The sequence below is a fragment of the Magnolia sinica genome, chromosome 2 (assembly GCF_029962835.1).
Source record: "Magnolia sinica isolate HGM2019 chromosome 2, MsV1, whole genome shotgun sequence".
NCBI classification, from domain to species: domain Eukaryota; kingdom Viridiplantae; phylum Streptophyta; class Magnoliopsida; order Magnoliales; family Magnoliaceae; genus Magnolia; species Magnolia sinica.
The window spans coordinates 19966633-19982078 of NC_080574.1; the positions used below are offsets into that span (position 1 = coordinate 19966633).

The 15446-nt window shown below is 38.8% G+C and overlaps 1 protein-coding gene across 7 annotated transcripts; it reads left to right on the forward strand.

Annotated features, from left to right (window-relative positions):
* The first annotated feature begins 870 nt into the window (after positions 1-870).
* Positions 871-15240, forward strand: LOC131236548 (probable protein phosphatase 2C 11). 7 transcript variants are annotated; one of them, XM_058233799.1, is made up of 9 exons: positions 875-1058; positions 3424-3566; positions 3835-3933; positions 4029-4187; positions 6020-6106; positions 6229-6320; positions 13722-13793; positions 14521-14661; positions 14748-15240. In XM_058233799.1, exons 1-9 carry the CDS (start codon positions 1009-1011, stop codon positions 14826-14828), a joined length of 924 nt encoding a protein of 307 aa, XP_058089782.1. In that variant the 5' UTR covers positions 875-1008; the 3' UTR covers positions 14829-15240. The 7 variants fall into 7 exon arrangements, with proteins under 7 accessions (XP_058089786.1, XP_058089788.1, XP_058089782.1 ...); XM_058233800.1 differs by having other exon boundaries at positions 878-1058; positions 14521-14641; XM_058233802.1 differs by having other exon boundaries at positions 880-1058; positions 14517-14661.
* The last annotated feature ends 206 nt before the right edge of the window (positions 15241-15446 follow it).

Below are 15446 nucleotides of genomic sequence, written 5' to 3' on the forward strand. Positions count from 1 at the left end.
TCCATGTGGTCTACTAACTTCCTGCCTTCTTCATTTTTGGGTTTACGCGACAAATCGAGGGAAAAAAGCTGAAGAACTGAGTGGATATAAAAAAACAATAAAACAGAATGAGCTCCACGGCGCTTAACACATCAACCCCACCCCACGAAAGCTGATGGTGTACCGAGTTATCCTTATATATTATTTTAATGCTTTCATTCTAAACATAGTATTAAAAAACATGAGATACATTTCTTATCTTAGGCATACATTTCTTTAAACTTTTACAATTCCATCCACCTTAATCCCACCTAATGCATTTATTTTGAACTAATGTAAGTCATTAGTCCTAAATAAAGCGTATCAAAACTTCAAGTGGACAACACCACCAAAGATGGTGTGAATTGAACATCTATCATTGAAAATTTCATAAGGCCAGAAAAGTTTTAGATCAATATGATATTTGTTTTTTCACTTCATCCATGTCTTTTTAATGTTATAAATAGCTTGGATGAAAAATAAATATCACTGTGAGCCATATAAAGGTTTCAACGGTTCCCACGGTTTCCTTTCCTGTGGTGTGGTCCAGTTGAGCTTTAGATATACATAAATTTTGAAGTCAACCACTAAAATAATCTTGAAAAACGGATGGATCGGAATGGATAAGACAAATACATTCACGGTGGCCCAGTTGAGTTTACTACATACGATAATAGTACACTGAGTAACTCAGTACGCAATCCGATTTCCCATCCGCGTCCCTACCTCCATCCATACGCCACGACCTACGTGCACGATTCATGTGTCCCCACATTTTAACAAGTCGTGGAGAACTCATCCAATAAGTTGTCAGTTTATACAGGTTCTCCAATCAAAAGGGCAATATCGTCATTTTGAAGCTCAGCATTTAAGAACCCTCCTCGAGCAGAGACATTTCTTTATAAGCAGTCTTTCTAGTCTCCAACGTTTTATCTCGCCCTCTTCAGCCCTCCGTCCGTCGCGGCGTTCGGGGATGAAGGGAAAGAAGCCATGATGCATCAAAGAGATCCCGACGCCCCTTTCAGCGGTGGTGGAATAAGGTTATCACTCTCTCTGAAAAAAAAATCACACACACACATCATTTGGGTTATCTTAATTTCCTGTTTTTATTGTATATTTCAATGGAAATCGTCGTTCTTACTTCATTTATCTTTGATGGGTCTGTCGCAGATTTTTGGGATCTTCTCACTGTCGGGTTCTTTTCTATTGCGAAGAGTTTCTTGCATTACCCATTTTATTTTTATTTTTTGTATATTTCCACATGTATATATATTTTTAAATATGCATCCGCTCGCTTTTGAGTTTTGGAGTCCGTATTTTGTAGAATTCTTTGTTTTGGTGTTTGAATTAGGGTGGAACTACCTCTCAAACAAAAAAAAAAGGGTGGAACTTTGAAGATTGATTGCTGTTTTCAGTAGAAAAGAGAAAACACTGTAAAGTTATGTGCAGTATTTAAGCTTAGGATTCTGAGTAGAATATGGGTATACGGTGGAATGATGAAAAAGGATACAGAATCATGTTTTTATGTGAGTGATGTATACTTCGGCTTGTCTAGAGTGTGTTTGGTTGCGCTAAATATCCTGAAAATTTCATGATTAATCAGTCTAATTTGGTGCAGAATATTATGAAATATCATGATATTTGGTGCAACCAAACATACTCTTTAGTTATGTTTGAATATGAAAAAATGTAATAAGTTCCACTCCTGAAAACGTTATCAGGGCTGTGAAATGCAGCATTCGGAAATCCACCCCTTCCAATGTGCCATAAATATTGAATATTTGGAAATTGAATTTGTACTAAAAGGGGGGGGGGGTGTTGGTGCAAAACAGTCATGGGTTTGTTTCTCATGCCTTTTGACTGGGAAATAGTCACATAGCTTTTCCCTCGTTGTAGCATCCATGGTACACAACGGCCTGGTGTTAGCGGGAATTCCATTAAACAAGCAAAACATCGTCTGAGGAAATAGTCTAGTTGGAACTTGGACTCGTGAAAAAAGTCCGACAGACTATAGAGTTGAAATGTAGGTTACCAAGATGTTTGTATCAGCACAATGAACCAGTGCCGTGCCATACAGTGGTGGCAATTGTCAGGCCTGAACATTGAACTGTTCAAGCCTCACCTAGCCGGAATTTAGTTTTTGATCAACCCATGCCTGGCCTGTTGCCAGACATAGTACTATGGTGTTGCTAATACTGGTACTGGATACTGCTTGGAGGCCTGTAACACACCATTAAACATTCTCCTATTTGTTTGGTTCATTATTTTCTGAAACCTTGGCAACATTTTCATAGCACTAATGTATTGGGTGGATACCTGCATCTGTTTTTGGGTCCTAGATTTTCAGAAAGGCAGAGTTGTATCTCTGTGTCCTTCATCTGTTTGTATCTTTACCTGGGCTTCATTTGTTGAAACTGAGACACTTATATAAATCCACTGAGCAACAATGCAAGTATGAAAGTGGACCGTTGGATCAACTCCTTGTGATGAATGTGGTATCGAAAACTAGGCCTGCTGTACACGTCTCTGGACTCTTAAGCATGATTTCTTTCTCTTGCAGCTGATTGATGTCTTTTGCAGCTATGATACTTTCTGCCTTATAGATCCACCACTGCTGCAACCGCAGTCCTTGTGCACTGAAATGGATAATTCAATTTTCTTCCATGAGCAATCTTCATTTTTTTTTTTTTTCCATGCTTTTTTCTGTAATCAGGCAACTCTCCAAGATCCTTATATTTGGGTTGTCGGACCATCTTGACTCTCCTACTGCCATTTGAACAAAATGTGTGCATGTATAATCTCAGATGCCCCTCAAAGAGATCCTCCAAACTAAACATTATCTTTTGCAGCATAACTCTAGCCTGTAGAAATCCGTAGTCGGCCGCTTTGTCATTTTGACTTAGCAAACCAAGTGATGAGAGTTCTTGGCAGCATTAATACCGCACCTTAGTTTCAATTGATGTTGTAGGAAATGTAGAATGCCTCTAAGTACATCGTTTTGAAAATCTACATAACACACAAGACAAGCTCCATTGCAGATCACATGGTCAACATAAACAAACCAAGATATGTACAATCCCCTAACTGTTTGAGTGCCCTGTCGAACACAATCAATTCGGTCACATCATGCATGCACAGTATACTGAAATGCATCTGTTTTGAAGATCCTTGTAGCTTTTATTGATCTGTTTGGTTGCTACATCAGCTGAGTTATTTGTTGGCATCGATCAGGTGATGTGTTTTTTTTTTTGGTTTGTTCCCCCCTTTTAAGTTGATTTCATGGACACTTTAGCTTTTATGGACACAAGGTTGGTGATTGCGTATAGAGTTGATTTTTGTGTCGTAATTCTTTTGAAGTGGTAATTGCATGTATAGCTTAAATCTCTAGTTCCATCTTCTTGCTAGCTTCCTCACCGGGAACAAAAATGGAAGGTTCAGCTACGGATATTCCAGTTTTAAGGGTAAAAGGTCATCAATGGAGGATTTCTATGAAACAAGCATATCAGAAGTTGATGGTCAGATGGTTGCATTCTTTGGTGTTTTTGATGGTACGTTTCAATATCTCAATTCCCCCTCGTCAGCTTATGCCAGCTACATTGAGTCTAATGTAGATTCCCTGACACAAAGTTCACTGCTGATGGTACTCTGTAATGCGCACCTGATTGGACCATGTTCCGTAATATCATGGAATGTTTTTGTCATTTTTTAAATTCCTTTATTCATTTTAGTACTAGAAAATGGTATGTTTTGTAGTGTTAGTGAGAGTCTATTATCTTTCATTTATTGGTTTCTCATTGACATTATGCTCTAATTTAGGTCATGGAGGTTCCCGGGCTGCAGAATATGTCAAAAAGAACCTTTTCAAGAATTTGAGTAGTCATCCAGACTTTATCAACGACACAAAGACCGCTATTGGTCTGTGGCTGGTGCTTTTTCAATGCCCGCTTTCTAATCCCTACCTGCAAATGCAGTTTATGCATCACTTAACCATATAACACTCTTGATTGCAGTTGAAGCTTTTAGACAAACTGACACTGATTACCTCAATGAAGAAAAGGGTCAACAAAGAGATGCTGGTACAACTGCATCAACGGCTGTATTGTTAGGAGATCGACTGCTTGTGGCAAACGTGGGAGATTCCAGAGTGGTTGCTTGTAGAGCTGGTTCAGGTTGGTCTTCTCCCTGAAGATGTTTCATGACTTGAAATTGGGAAACTTTATGGTAGCATGCAATAAAACCGGTTATCGTCACCATCACCACCATCATCATCAACATCATCATCTAAGCCTTATCCCAACTAATTGGGTTTAGTACATGAATCCTTCTCCGCTATTCCACTCTAGCAAGGCCATAACTTCAGCTAGACCACCGGTCATCAAGTCTTTACTTACTGCATCCACTCATGATGAGTCATCTAAGCCTTCCCCTTGCCCTTTTAAAGCCTTCAAGTTGTATGAACTCACTCCTAACCAGCATAGTTCTTGGTCCGCACATGACCAAACCATCTAAGTCTGCTTCCCTCATCTTGTTACCTATCGGTGTTACTCCTAAATTTGCTCAAATGCATTAATTTCTAATTATGTTCTTATTTGTCTTGCCACTCATCCATCTCAACATCCTCTACACTCATCCTATTGAGATGTTGTTCCTTAACTCCCCAACATTCTGTCCCATAAAGCATGGTTGGTCTTATAACCAACCTATAAAATTTCCCTTTCAATTTGAGTGGTACATGATGATCACATAAAATTCTAGAGGCACATCTCCATTTCTTCCATCCTGCTTGGATTCTATTGTCAAGATCCTTCTAAATCTCTCCACTCATGAATTATCGACCCAATATATTGAAAGTGGTCATTTTGGGAAACTTCTTGGTTAATTCATGTTGGAAGTTGTGACATAAGTTTGACGCTGGCTGCGAACCTGATGCAACCCTCCTTTATCAGGGCTGCACACCAACAATGAGAGCATGAAACACCCATAGCCCATAGGTGCAATGTAATCCACTACTGCATAGGTTGATTACAATCAGCAGGTTTATTACAATCAAAGAGTTTGGATGAAAATAAAACTGGTTATCATAAAAATAAATAAATAATAAACAGTAAGGGTCGGTTTGGATGAAATTTCAGGAAAGTAAATCTTTTCATTTGGAACCACATGGTGTTTTGCAAGAGGTACTCCTGCAAATAAGAACTCATATATTTCCACAAGAACCTCACCGTGTTTCAGAGATTCCCTTCCAGAAATTGTGTTCAAAGTTCAAACTTGTGCTAAAAGAATAACCATTTCTATTAGGTGCATAGATTGGACGAAATTTCAGGAAAGGAAATCCTTTCACTTGAACCTGCTTGCTGTTTTGTAAGAGGAACTGCTGCCAAGAAACATGTATTTTTCCAGAACTTGCCTTATTTCACAGATTCTCTTAAAATTTGTTCAAGCAGGCTGTAAAAGAGTAACTATTTGTATGAGGTGTGCTTGAATAGACTAACATCGGAAAAGATATATTTTGATGCCTAATGAGGTATAGAAAGGTCCCAAGTCCATCACTATGTTCTTGTATCACCATTGCCCATGCAAAGCTTCTAGAATACATTCTAGAACATTCATTTTCCAACATTTGGAAAATAGTCCATTAAGCAATGGACTTGTTTTCATGCATAAGATAACCATTTATTAGACAAATATGAAGTATGAACATCATTATCTCTCATATGGTTTAATGTTATCTAGAATACTTAAAAGAATGGATTTCAATGAGTGGTGTAATTTGGGGTGTAGGTGTATATTCAGATCACGTGTATCGTATTTGATTTTGTATAGACTTGTGTAAATCATGCAAAGTGCTTTATATGTTGATATGGTAGCAAAGTAGCTGTGAGACAGGAGCTTTGTTCAATAACATTTTTTTTTTTTTTTTTCAATTGTATGAGGATATGCCTTTGGCAGATGACTTCTGATCTTTTATTTGTTGGGTTATAATGGTCATGTTCTACCACAGCAATTCCATTATCTATTGATCACAAACCTGATAGGTCTGATGAGCGCCAACGGATTGAAGATGCTGGAGGTTTTATTATTTGGGCGGGTAAAGTTTATCTTCTCAGTCTTGGATGATTTACCTGATTTTCTATTACTTCATTCATATGAAAAGTGGAGTCTCTATATAATTGCTTTTACTAACTTTCAGGTAACGATGAACATTGTTAGGAACTTGGCGGGTTGGCGGGGTACTTGCTGTTTCTCGTGCATTTGGAGACAAACTGCTTAAGCCATTTGTTGTTGCTGAACCAGAAATTCAGGTAATTTGTAGCAGATTCTCTTGTCAACGCAGAAGGTGGTCCAAACTATAGATTCGTCATCATCACCCAAACCTCATCCCAACCAGTGTTTCAAGTATCAACGGGATTATTGATAACATAGCCGATAGTATCGGTATCACCGAGCTGGTGATACCAATAACATTGGTAGTATCAGAAATTCCAAGTATTTTTTGAAGTATTGACAATTTATCGATGTCACCAATGTATTGGCAGTGTTTTCAACTGTGTAAATTCCCGGTGTCGCTTCTATTGCCAATGTATCGGTGATATTTCGATAATATCGGCAATGTATGCCAATGTATCGATATCAGCAAAAATCTGAATTTTTTTAATAGGTGCAAGGTGGTATGATGAAATGCATGTTTTTATGTGTGTATATGTATGCATGCATGGATGTATGTATGCATGGATGGATGGTTGGAATGATGGATGGATGCATATATCCGTGTATGTGTGTATCTCTCAAAAAAATGTGTGTATGTGTGTATGCATGCATGGATGAATTATGCATGTGTCATTTCATGTATGTATGCGTGGTTGGATGATGGATGGATGGATCATGCGTGTGTTTGTATGATGTATGTGCATGCATGGATGGGTGATTGGATGTATGTATGTATGGATAGATCCACCATTGTCCCCATGTTTATGTAATGTTTCCCCTGAGTCTACGATACATGCTTTAAGGCCTTCATTAAAGGAAAACTTATTATTTAATTCCTAAATATGCAAATATGGATGGTTGGATGTATGTATGTATGTATGGATGGATCCACTTATTATTATTTGATTCTTAATTATGCAATTATGTGTATTTTAGTCTCTCGTGAAGTATCATTAAAAAATTCCACAATTTCCCCCATGTTTCCCCAATGTTTCCTTGAGTCAGTGTGACATGCTTTTAGGCCCCCATTAAAGGGAAATTAATTATGCATGTGTCTTTTCTGTAATCATTTGATACCTTAATATGCAAATAATGTGTTTTAACATCTCTTGAAGTTTCATTGAGAAATTCCACCTTCCCTATGTCTCTCCAATATCTCCCTCAGTCAGTGATATTCATGTTTTCGTATCCCCAGCCAGCGATATGTATAACAATATCGATACTAGTAATGTTGATCCCAACCAATGGGGGTCGACTACATGAATCTTGTTTCGCCATTCCACTATACGACAGATCATATATACTCAGGTAAACCATAGGTCATCAAATATTTTTTTACTATCTCTACCATATCTTTTTGGGCTTTCCCTTTGCCTTTTTTGAGCCTTCAACTTGAACCAATTCACTCTATAGTTTTGGGTCTCCATTCCACATGGCTAAACCACCTAAGTTTAATTTCCCTTCTTATTGTCTATTATTGCTACTCGTAAGTTCCCCCGAATGCATTCATTTCTAATTCTATTTCTAATAACTAAGCATTGACAGGAATGAGGGCAGCAAATGAACCAATAGTAATCCTTTAACCAAGAAAAAGAATGCTATCAATTCAAGGTATTAAAAAACGGTTACGTAATGGTAATAGTGGTAACCATTAGCGTTATGGGGCTGTAATGGGCACTATAGAAAAAATGCATAACGGAAAAAAAAAAGGCATTGTAGCCGTTGCCAAGGTATTTTGTAATGGTAACAGTGGTTGTAAGCCTATAACGGCCATTACAGTCTCTCTCTCTCTCTCTCTCTCTCTCTCTCTCTCTCTCTCTTAATGAATAAAACTTGAAAAACCTGTATTGGCCTCGTAATGGATCGTTTTAGGGTCATTACAGCCTTTGCAGGGGGCTCTAATGACCGTTATGTCTATTACGACCCTGTAACGTCTAACGGTTGCCACCATTACTAATGCAGGGGCATTTTCACACTGGGCTTGAGTGGGGTTGCTTGTGAGATGCGGGGATACACTCGGGGTGGGCGGCCCGTGTGAGGCGGGCCTCACCCGTGTGAGGCGGGTGGCTCATGTTGGGTAGTACCCATGTGATTTGGGACCCACGAGGGGGGTTTGGCTGTGGTCTTAACCCATGAGATGTGGGGTCTAGGCTACGAGATAAAAGGGATTAATTCGCCATGCTCTATCAGTTCAAGCTTTTAGAGCAAGTGGTTAATCGTCCTGCATTAAATTGGTATCAGAGCGGGAGGTTTTGTGTTTGAGACTTCTCATCGGGGGTGATTAATGCAGGGGCATTTTCACACTGGGCTCGAGTGAGGTTGCCTCTGGGATGCGGGGACACTCGGGGTGGGCGGCCCGTGTGAGGAAAGCCACACCCGTGAGAGGCGCAAGGTGTTCGAAAATGGTTACATAACGTCAGACACGTAACAGAAATGGCCATGACCGTTATGCGTTACGAGGTCGTAATAGCCACTCCCTCCTTTTTGTGTCCGTAACGGCCGTTACGGGACCGTAACAACTGTTATGGACCATAAACCTAAAGAAAATAGGAAAAAATGAAAAAAAACAACATACCTTTTTTTTTTTTTTTTCTTTCTTTCTTTTCTTCTTCTTCTTATTGGGCTGCGGTGGCAATAGTTGCTGCCCTTCTTCTTCTTCTTTCTTCCCCCCCCCCCCCCTCTCTCTCTCTCTCTCTCTCTCTCTCTCCCTCTTTTTAGTTCTCTGTCTCCCTTACCTCATTTACTTTTCGGTTTCCCTCTCTTCTTTTCATTTTCGGTCTGGGAAAAATGAGTGGACCACGCACTTCAATTTATTTATTTTTAAATGTACTGCGGTGTACGCAGCACAGTGCACTTGCACTGTTTTGTTACGTGGGGCCCACCTTGATTTGTGCAGTATATCCATGCCGTCCATCAATTTTTCAGGTTCATTTTATGGCACTATCTTTGAAATGAAGGGATCCAAATCTCAATTGGACCATACAGTTGGGATTGAATGCCCACTGTTAAAATCTTCCCAGGGCCCACTATAGTGTTTATTTTCCATTGAACCTGTTCATAAGGTCACTGTGGTTCACTTAAGATTTGGATTAGCCTCATTTTTTAGACCATGCCCTAAAATAAATTGGCAAAAAGGATGGACCACGTGGATATACAACAAATGCATTGAGGTGGGCCCCACTTTTAAAGGGATACTCAGTAGTGGTCCACCGAAGATTTAGATCTACTTGAATTTTTGGACCATGCCTTAAAATGAGTTGGCAAAACAGATTGATGGCATGGATGTACAAATACATTGAGGTGGCCCACCTGGCCCACTAGTGGTCCACCTAAGATCTGGATTTACCTTATTTTTTTTCCAGTGCCCTTAAATGAGTTGCCAAAATGGATGGATGACATGGATATATAATATATAGTCGAGTGGACCCCAGTACATGGCCCTAAAAATTTATACATGAGGTATATATCAACTCAAAATTAAGCAAATAAATTTTGGGACCATTGTTGCCAAGTCACAATCCCAAAATTAAATAACTCCCACAATTTTCACTATTAGTTTGCAGACACTTGTTTTTTGAAATAGGATCATTTGATATTTTTCATGTTTCACTGTCCAATGAATGTCCACCAATCCATTAGTGGGATAAGTGCCAATAGATTGCATTAATTTGAGGCTAGTTTGGGGCATCAAATGGTCCCCAAATCAACCCCGAATCGACAACACTATTTACCTCAATTTAATTTTAATTTTTTAAAAGATTTATGGGGGAAAATGATATCAAATTGTTAGGTATATGGATTACATAATAGGATACAAAAGTCCCTAAATTCTATATATTGAAATGAAATGTATGTGAGTCACGAAGTATGCAATGCACTAGCACTATAAATAAAAGGAAAACTTGAAAATATGAGATGTTTTGGTATTACATTCATTGTAGTAAATTTATATAGATATTATATAGTAAGAAAACTAAATATAGAAGGTTTGCTATTAATTCCAAGTTGTCAGGGTTATAAATCCATTAGACATCCCGATATAGCATTCTCACCAAAGAGTGGACCGTTACACCACCATAAACATGTTTCAATTTATAAATGAATGCATATTTGGAATATTTAGAATATTCTGGATTTAATAGAAAATTTTCATAATTTTTTGACCAAAAAAAAATAAATTTGCACTGTTACACAAGTCGTATCGGCCGATACGGAGCGTATCGGTAACGGTGGGCACCGTTACGCCCACCGATACCGCAACGGAACACCTTGGTGAGGCGGGTGGCTCATGTGAGGCGGTACCCATGTGATTTGGAGCCCACGAGGAGGGTTCGGCCGAGGTCCTAACCCATGAGATGTGGGGCCTGGGCTATGAGATAAAGGGATTGATTCGCCATGCTCTATCAGTTCGAGCTTTTAGAGCAAGTGGTTAATCGTCCTACATCAATTATCTTTACGTAATGGCCGTTACAACACACCATGCCCGTTGTGGCCCATATCATTATGGTAACAGCCGTGTCCATTATGGCCACCATTACCGTTATTGAATACCTTGGCTATCATCCTTTTGGTTAATGGATAATAACCTCTCATTCTATTTCTTGAGGAAAAACACCAAGAGATCTTTGTTTGAGATGTATTTGCTCTTCATGTTGACTGAAAGAGGAGAGGCAACTATTTTGGAAAGAGAGAATGGTCTTGGACAACAGAATTCAATCTTCTGATTCTATTTTCAACTGTATATGTGTTCATAACGAAGCCGGGGTGAACTCTGGGAACTGGTTCCTGGGTGTCACAGAATAGGTTCTAGAAATCCAAAACTGAAATCTGCAAGTACCAGTAAGATTTGTGACTGTAAGTAATGATTGTATTAACAAGGAACTCCAAATCTTATGAAAAACGTCAATAACACACCAGAATAAACGCCGGGAGACATGGAATAGGATGTAAAGAAAAAAATAGTAGTAATAAAAGGCTGTGAAGACCTTCAACAGCCCTCTAATGGAGTTTGCTCCACTAGAAAAGATACCCAGAAGGTACAGTCATACAACCTATTGGACAGTCTCACCCAAAAAAGGATTCAATTCAAATACAAGAAGCATCAAATATTAATTGCATTCATCAACTGTATCTTAGAAGTTAATATGCATGGCTAATATAGAAACCCTTGACACTTGTAGGCTAGTGCTAATAGCTTGCCCAACAAGCTTAATGAATTAAGAAAATGAAATGAAACTTCCTAGGACTCTTTTACTAATTGGGTACTGTTAGAAGATTTGCTAATTAAACTAGGAAATTAATAGGAAACTTGCTAAATAGCCCTACTGTGTGACCGTATGGGATGTGGGCCTCACATTGGTCCAACAGTCCAATCTATTGGTCCAGTGGACCCATAGGTCAATATTGTAGCACGCTACTGTAGCGTGGTACTCTTTTTTACAATTGTGGTACTTTAAAGAAGCCCTTCATAATTGCAGGCTAGTGCTAATAGCTTGCCCAACAAGCTTAATGAATTAAGAAAACTGGGCACTATTAGAAGATTTGCTAATTAAACTAGGAAATTAATAGGAAACTTGCTAAATATCTCTACGGTGTGACCATATGGGACATGTGGACCCTATATTGGTCCTGTGGACCCGTAGGTCAATATTGTAGCACGGTATGTAGCATGGTACTCTTTTTACAATTGTGGTACTGTAACTCAGTACTGTAGCATGGTATTCTTTTTAAGCAGGTGCATGAGATTGATCAGATGGATTTTTGGGGTCTGATTATTGGTTACATAGGCTGTGGATTCCACCCCTTGATCGTCGGTGGTTGGCATGAGTTCTACTTTCATGCCAACCCATTGCCATGGGCCCCCCCCCCCCCCCCCCCCCTCCCTGTTTTTTTTTTTTTTTTTTAATTATCTCATCTTCTTCTGCTTTGGTGGGGATTGATGATGTACTTGCATGCATCTCCTTTGTCACAACTCCAAGAAGAGTCCACTGTATATAGATCGCATTGCTTCTGCTTGTGCTTTTGTTTGAATATTTCATGGACTGTAAAACAGTTTGTTTTTTTTACTTTTTTGAAAGATGACAAATTTATTTAATAAAGAAGAGCAAAAGCTCAATATACGAATTTACAAAACTACTAGCAGAGATCGAACAATTAAAATCCTTCAAAGCGGAAATCCAACCTATTACATCCATTTTGACCCTTCTATATACATGATCCTCCAATTCGCTTCGGTTTTGGAAGCATCAGTTGTTCCTCTCTCTCCAAATAGCCCAAATAACTGCCATCATTTCTAGGCTTCGCCACTGTAAAACATTTGTTTCAATCTTTGGATCTCCATAGATGTCATCCTTGATTCAATATACTGCTTATCAATATTAGTTATTTCGATAATTGATCTGTTTGCTAAATCTGTCTGACTGCATTGCCTATTCATTGATATTTTTCAAGAGTTGGTCCAACTGCCGATGCATCAGGTGGTCCATCATGGATCCATTGGCAGACCTAATTTTTGCAGGCCATTCTTTTGATCCGGTTGTTGATCCAAGAATCCTTGCTCATTTGTGGATAGGGCTGCCAACTGGCATGGCTCGTTCTGAGTTAGGTATGTCCAAGCCTAATGCGGGAAGTGAAGCTTGGGTCCAAGCTTGGCCTGAGCCATGATCAGGCAAAATAGTAGGCCCGAGCCCAGTAAGGCAGAAGTCTGGAACGTTTCCAAGGGAATCATCATGGTTTCATCCCTGCATGTACCACCAGTTTTGATCCATGATGGACCTACTGGCATAGGAGTATTTCTTGAAAATTTGGAAGACCCCATAACTCTTGGATCAGTGGCTTGCAAATAAATGGTTATGAACAAAAGTTTATGGAAATAATCTTATAGTCGTTAAATTTTTTTAGAGGGAGGGGGTGGGATTAGGGTTTCACAACTTACATGCTTGCTTAGCTAAAATAACAAAAATGCCCTCGTTATTATGTTATATAATCTTAACACAACTTGATGGCCAGCTTGGGCCATTTTTCCATAGCCTGTGGCCCAGTTAGATTGATAAATGGGTTTAATTATCAGGCCTGAATCCAGTTCTTGGGCTTGAGTGAAAATTATAAAAAATAAAAAAAGTAATTAATTAACAGAAAAACCGGGGGAATTTTTATTTTTTATTTTTTTAAAAAATTGCACAGATTTTAAAGAGCAAGTTTGGATATTTTATGGAGCCTGGAATCCTGAGATGCCACTCTGGAATCCACCACCTATTTGGAAGTCGAGCATAAAAAATATAATTTTGAAATGTGTTGGGATTTGCACCAACCATTGTTGGATGGTTGGAGATTTGTGCACCATCTAACAGTGCACACTATGTGCACAGATTCACAATGTTTTCCCTTTCTTATTAATGTCATCAATTAGGTTAACGTGCAAAGCTTGGCCAGATCTAGACTTTAAGATCGTTGCTTATCCTTTTATTGTTCTTACTCCTGTCATTTCCCATCCTTAGGAAGAAGAAATTGATAGCATTGAGTTTCTAATTATTGCAAGTGATGGACTTTGGAATGTTGTATCGAATACGGTAAGTGCTCATCTCCAAATTTATGATATTGCAATTCAACTCCCCACAAGACCAAAAGCATTTTTCCATTGAAATTGGTTTTTGTTTTAATTTGTTTCTTTTGTAATTTTTTCTCGCTTCAGCCCTTATTCAATAAAGTGATCATTGTTTGAAAATAAAAATAAAAATGAAGGTTAGGCCTCTATGTTACTTTTGCAGTTGCTGGTGGTAGCTCAATCCACTTCTATTTTGAAAAACTGGAAAAAGAAAGGGACCACAAATTTCCCACCCTGTTAAAGTTAACCAAGTTACCAACTTAAAGTTAAATGTGTTCTTTTGTTTCTACATGCCCCACCCCACCACCAGTCTCTCTCTAAGATGGACAAAAATATTCCCACCTTTTTTTAAAAAAAAAGAAAAAAGAAAAAAAAAAGAGTGTTAACAGGTCAGGCCAGCTTGTCGGGTCTTGATGCCTATGGTCCCAGGTCCGTCAGGTCGTGTCAGTTCAGGCCTGATTAGTGATAATGTTGAGCTTGAATCAAAGTCATTCATCTATCAGGTAGGGTTGCGTCGGGGGAAACTTGCAATGGCTTGGGTTGTCTCCTACCTGAGCTAGTTGCCCTGCCCTTTGACATCCCTACTCGATTTGATTGAAACAACCAACTTAGATCCAAGCCATAACTATAGGATGCATAAATTGACTTCTTCGATTCCACAATCTGAAAACCTCTGTGTTGCATTTAGGAAGCTGTGGCGATGGTGCAAGCTACATCGGACGCAGAGACTTCAGCAAGAAAACTCACTGAAGAAGCCTATGCTCGAGGGAGCTCAGACAACATCACTTGTGTTGTTGTTCGATTTGAAGATTTGTGAGTGCACTGCGTGTCAGGTTTTCATTGCATTCAGCAGAATCAGAGTCATCCCTTGATGTGAAGGTGTTTTTCATCACTGAAATTGGCTTGCTTGATTCGGCAGGTTTTAACATGGCACATTGGTAGGACTCAAGTTGACATTTGGAAGGTTTCTGCTGATGCATGTGCCTTCCCCATCCCTTGAATTTTATGGTCAGCTTTCATCAATCAATTCATTGGACAAAGTAGGATCCCAAGGGCTTTCTTCTTCTTTATTTAGTGAAATGTGCTTTCCTTCCATGTTTAATTTGCATTTATGTAATCCCAAACACTTGTTTTTCATTTCTTTTTTCTTTTTCTATATATGATATTTGAGTCCCTTGAAAGCTAGCCATGATTGTGGGACTCAAAAAGTACTTGGGGTTGTAGTCAGTTTGAAGGACAGGTTATGGGAGAAAAGAGATTATTGACGAGACCAACTGGGTCTATACACGATCTACATATCTATATACATGTACTAGGTAGATAATATAAAAATCTCAGGTTGGATGGATTTTGAATTATTGTCTTATCTGGGGGATCTTTTCAATGATAGACTCGATGATTGTTGGCATGCAGCTTGTACACCTGATAATTCCTCATTAGTTGTTAATTGTTTTTATCTCATTATAAGCTTTGAGGCACTTTTGTAAATCAGCTACCATGGCATATTTTAAAAAATGAGATGAAATGGTATATTAAGAATTCATATGTGAGTGTGGATTATAAATGGGTTGTCGTCATCCTCTTCATCTTCTTCTTTTATCTTCATCTTCTCCTTTTT

Bases quoted from the DNA above. Each gene is read 5' to 3' on its own strand.
- LOC131236548 (XM_058233799.1), top strand. From the start codon at position 1,009: ATGATGCATCAAAGAGATCCCGACGCCCCTTTCAGCGGTGGTGGAATA. The intron at 1,059-3,423 runs GTTATCACTCTC...TCTTCTTGCTAG, and splicing joins TTCAGCGGTGGTGGAATAAG to CTTCCTCACCGGGAACAAAA. The intron at 3,934-4,028 runs GTCTGTGGCTGG...TCTTGATTGCAG, and splicing joins CGACACAAAGACCGCTATTG to TTGAAGCTTTTAGACAAACT.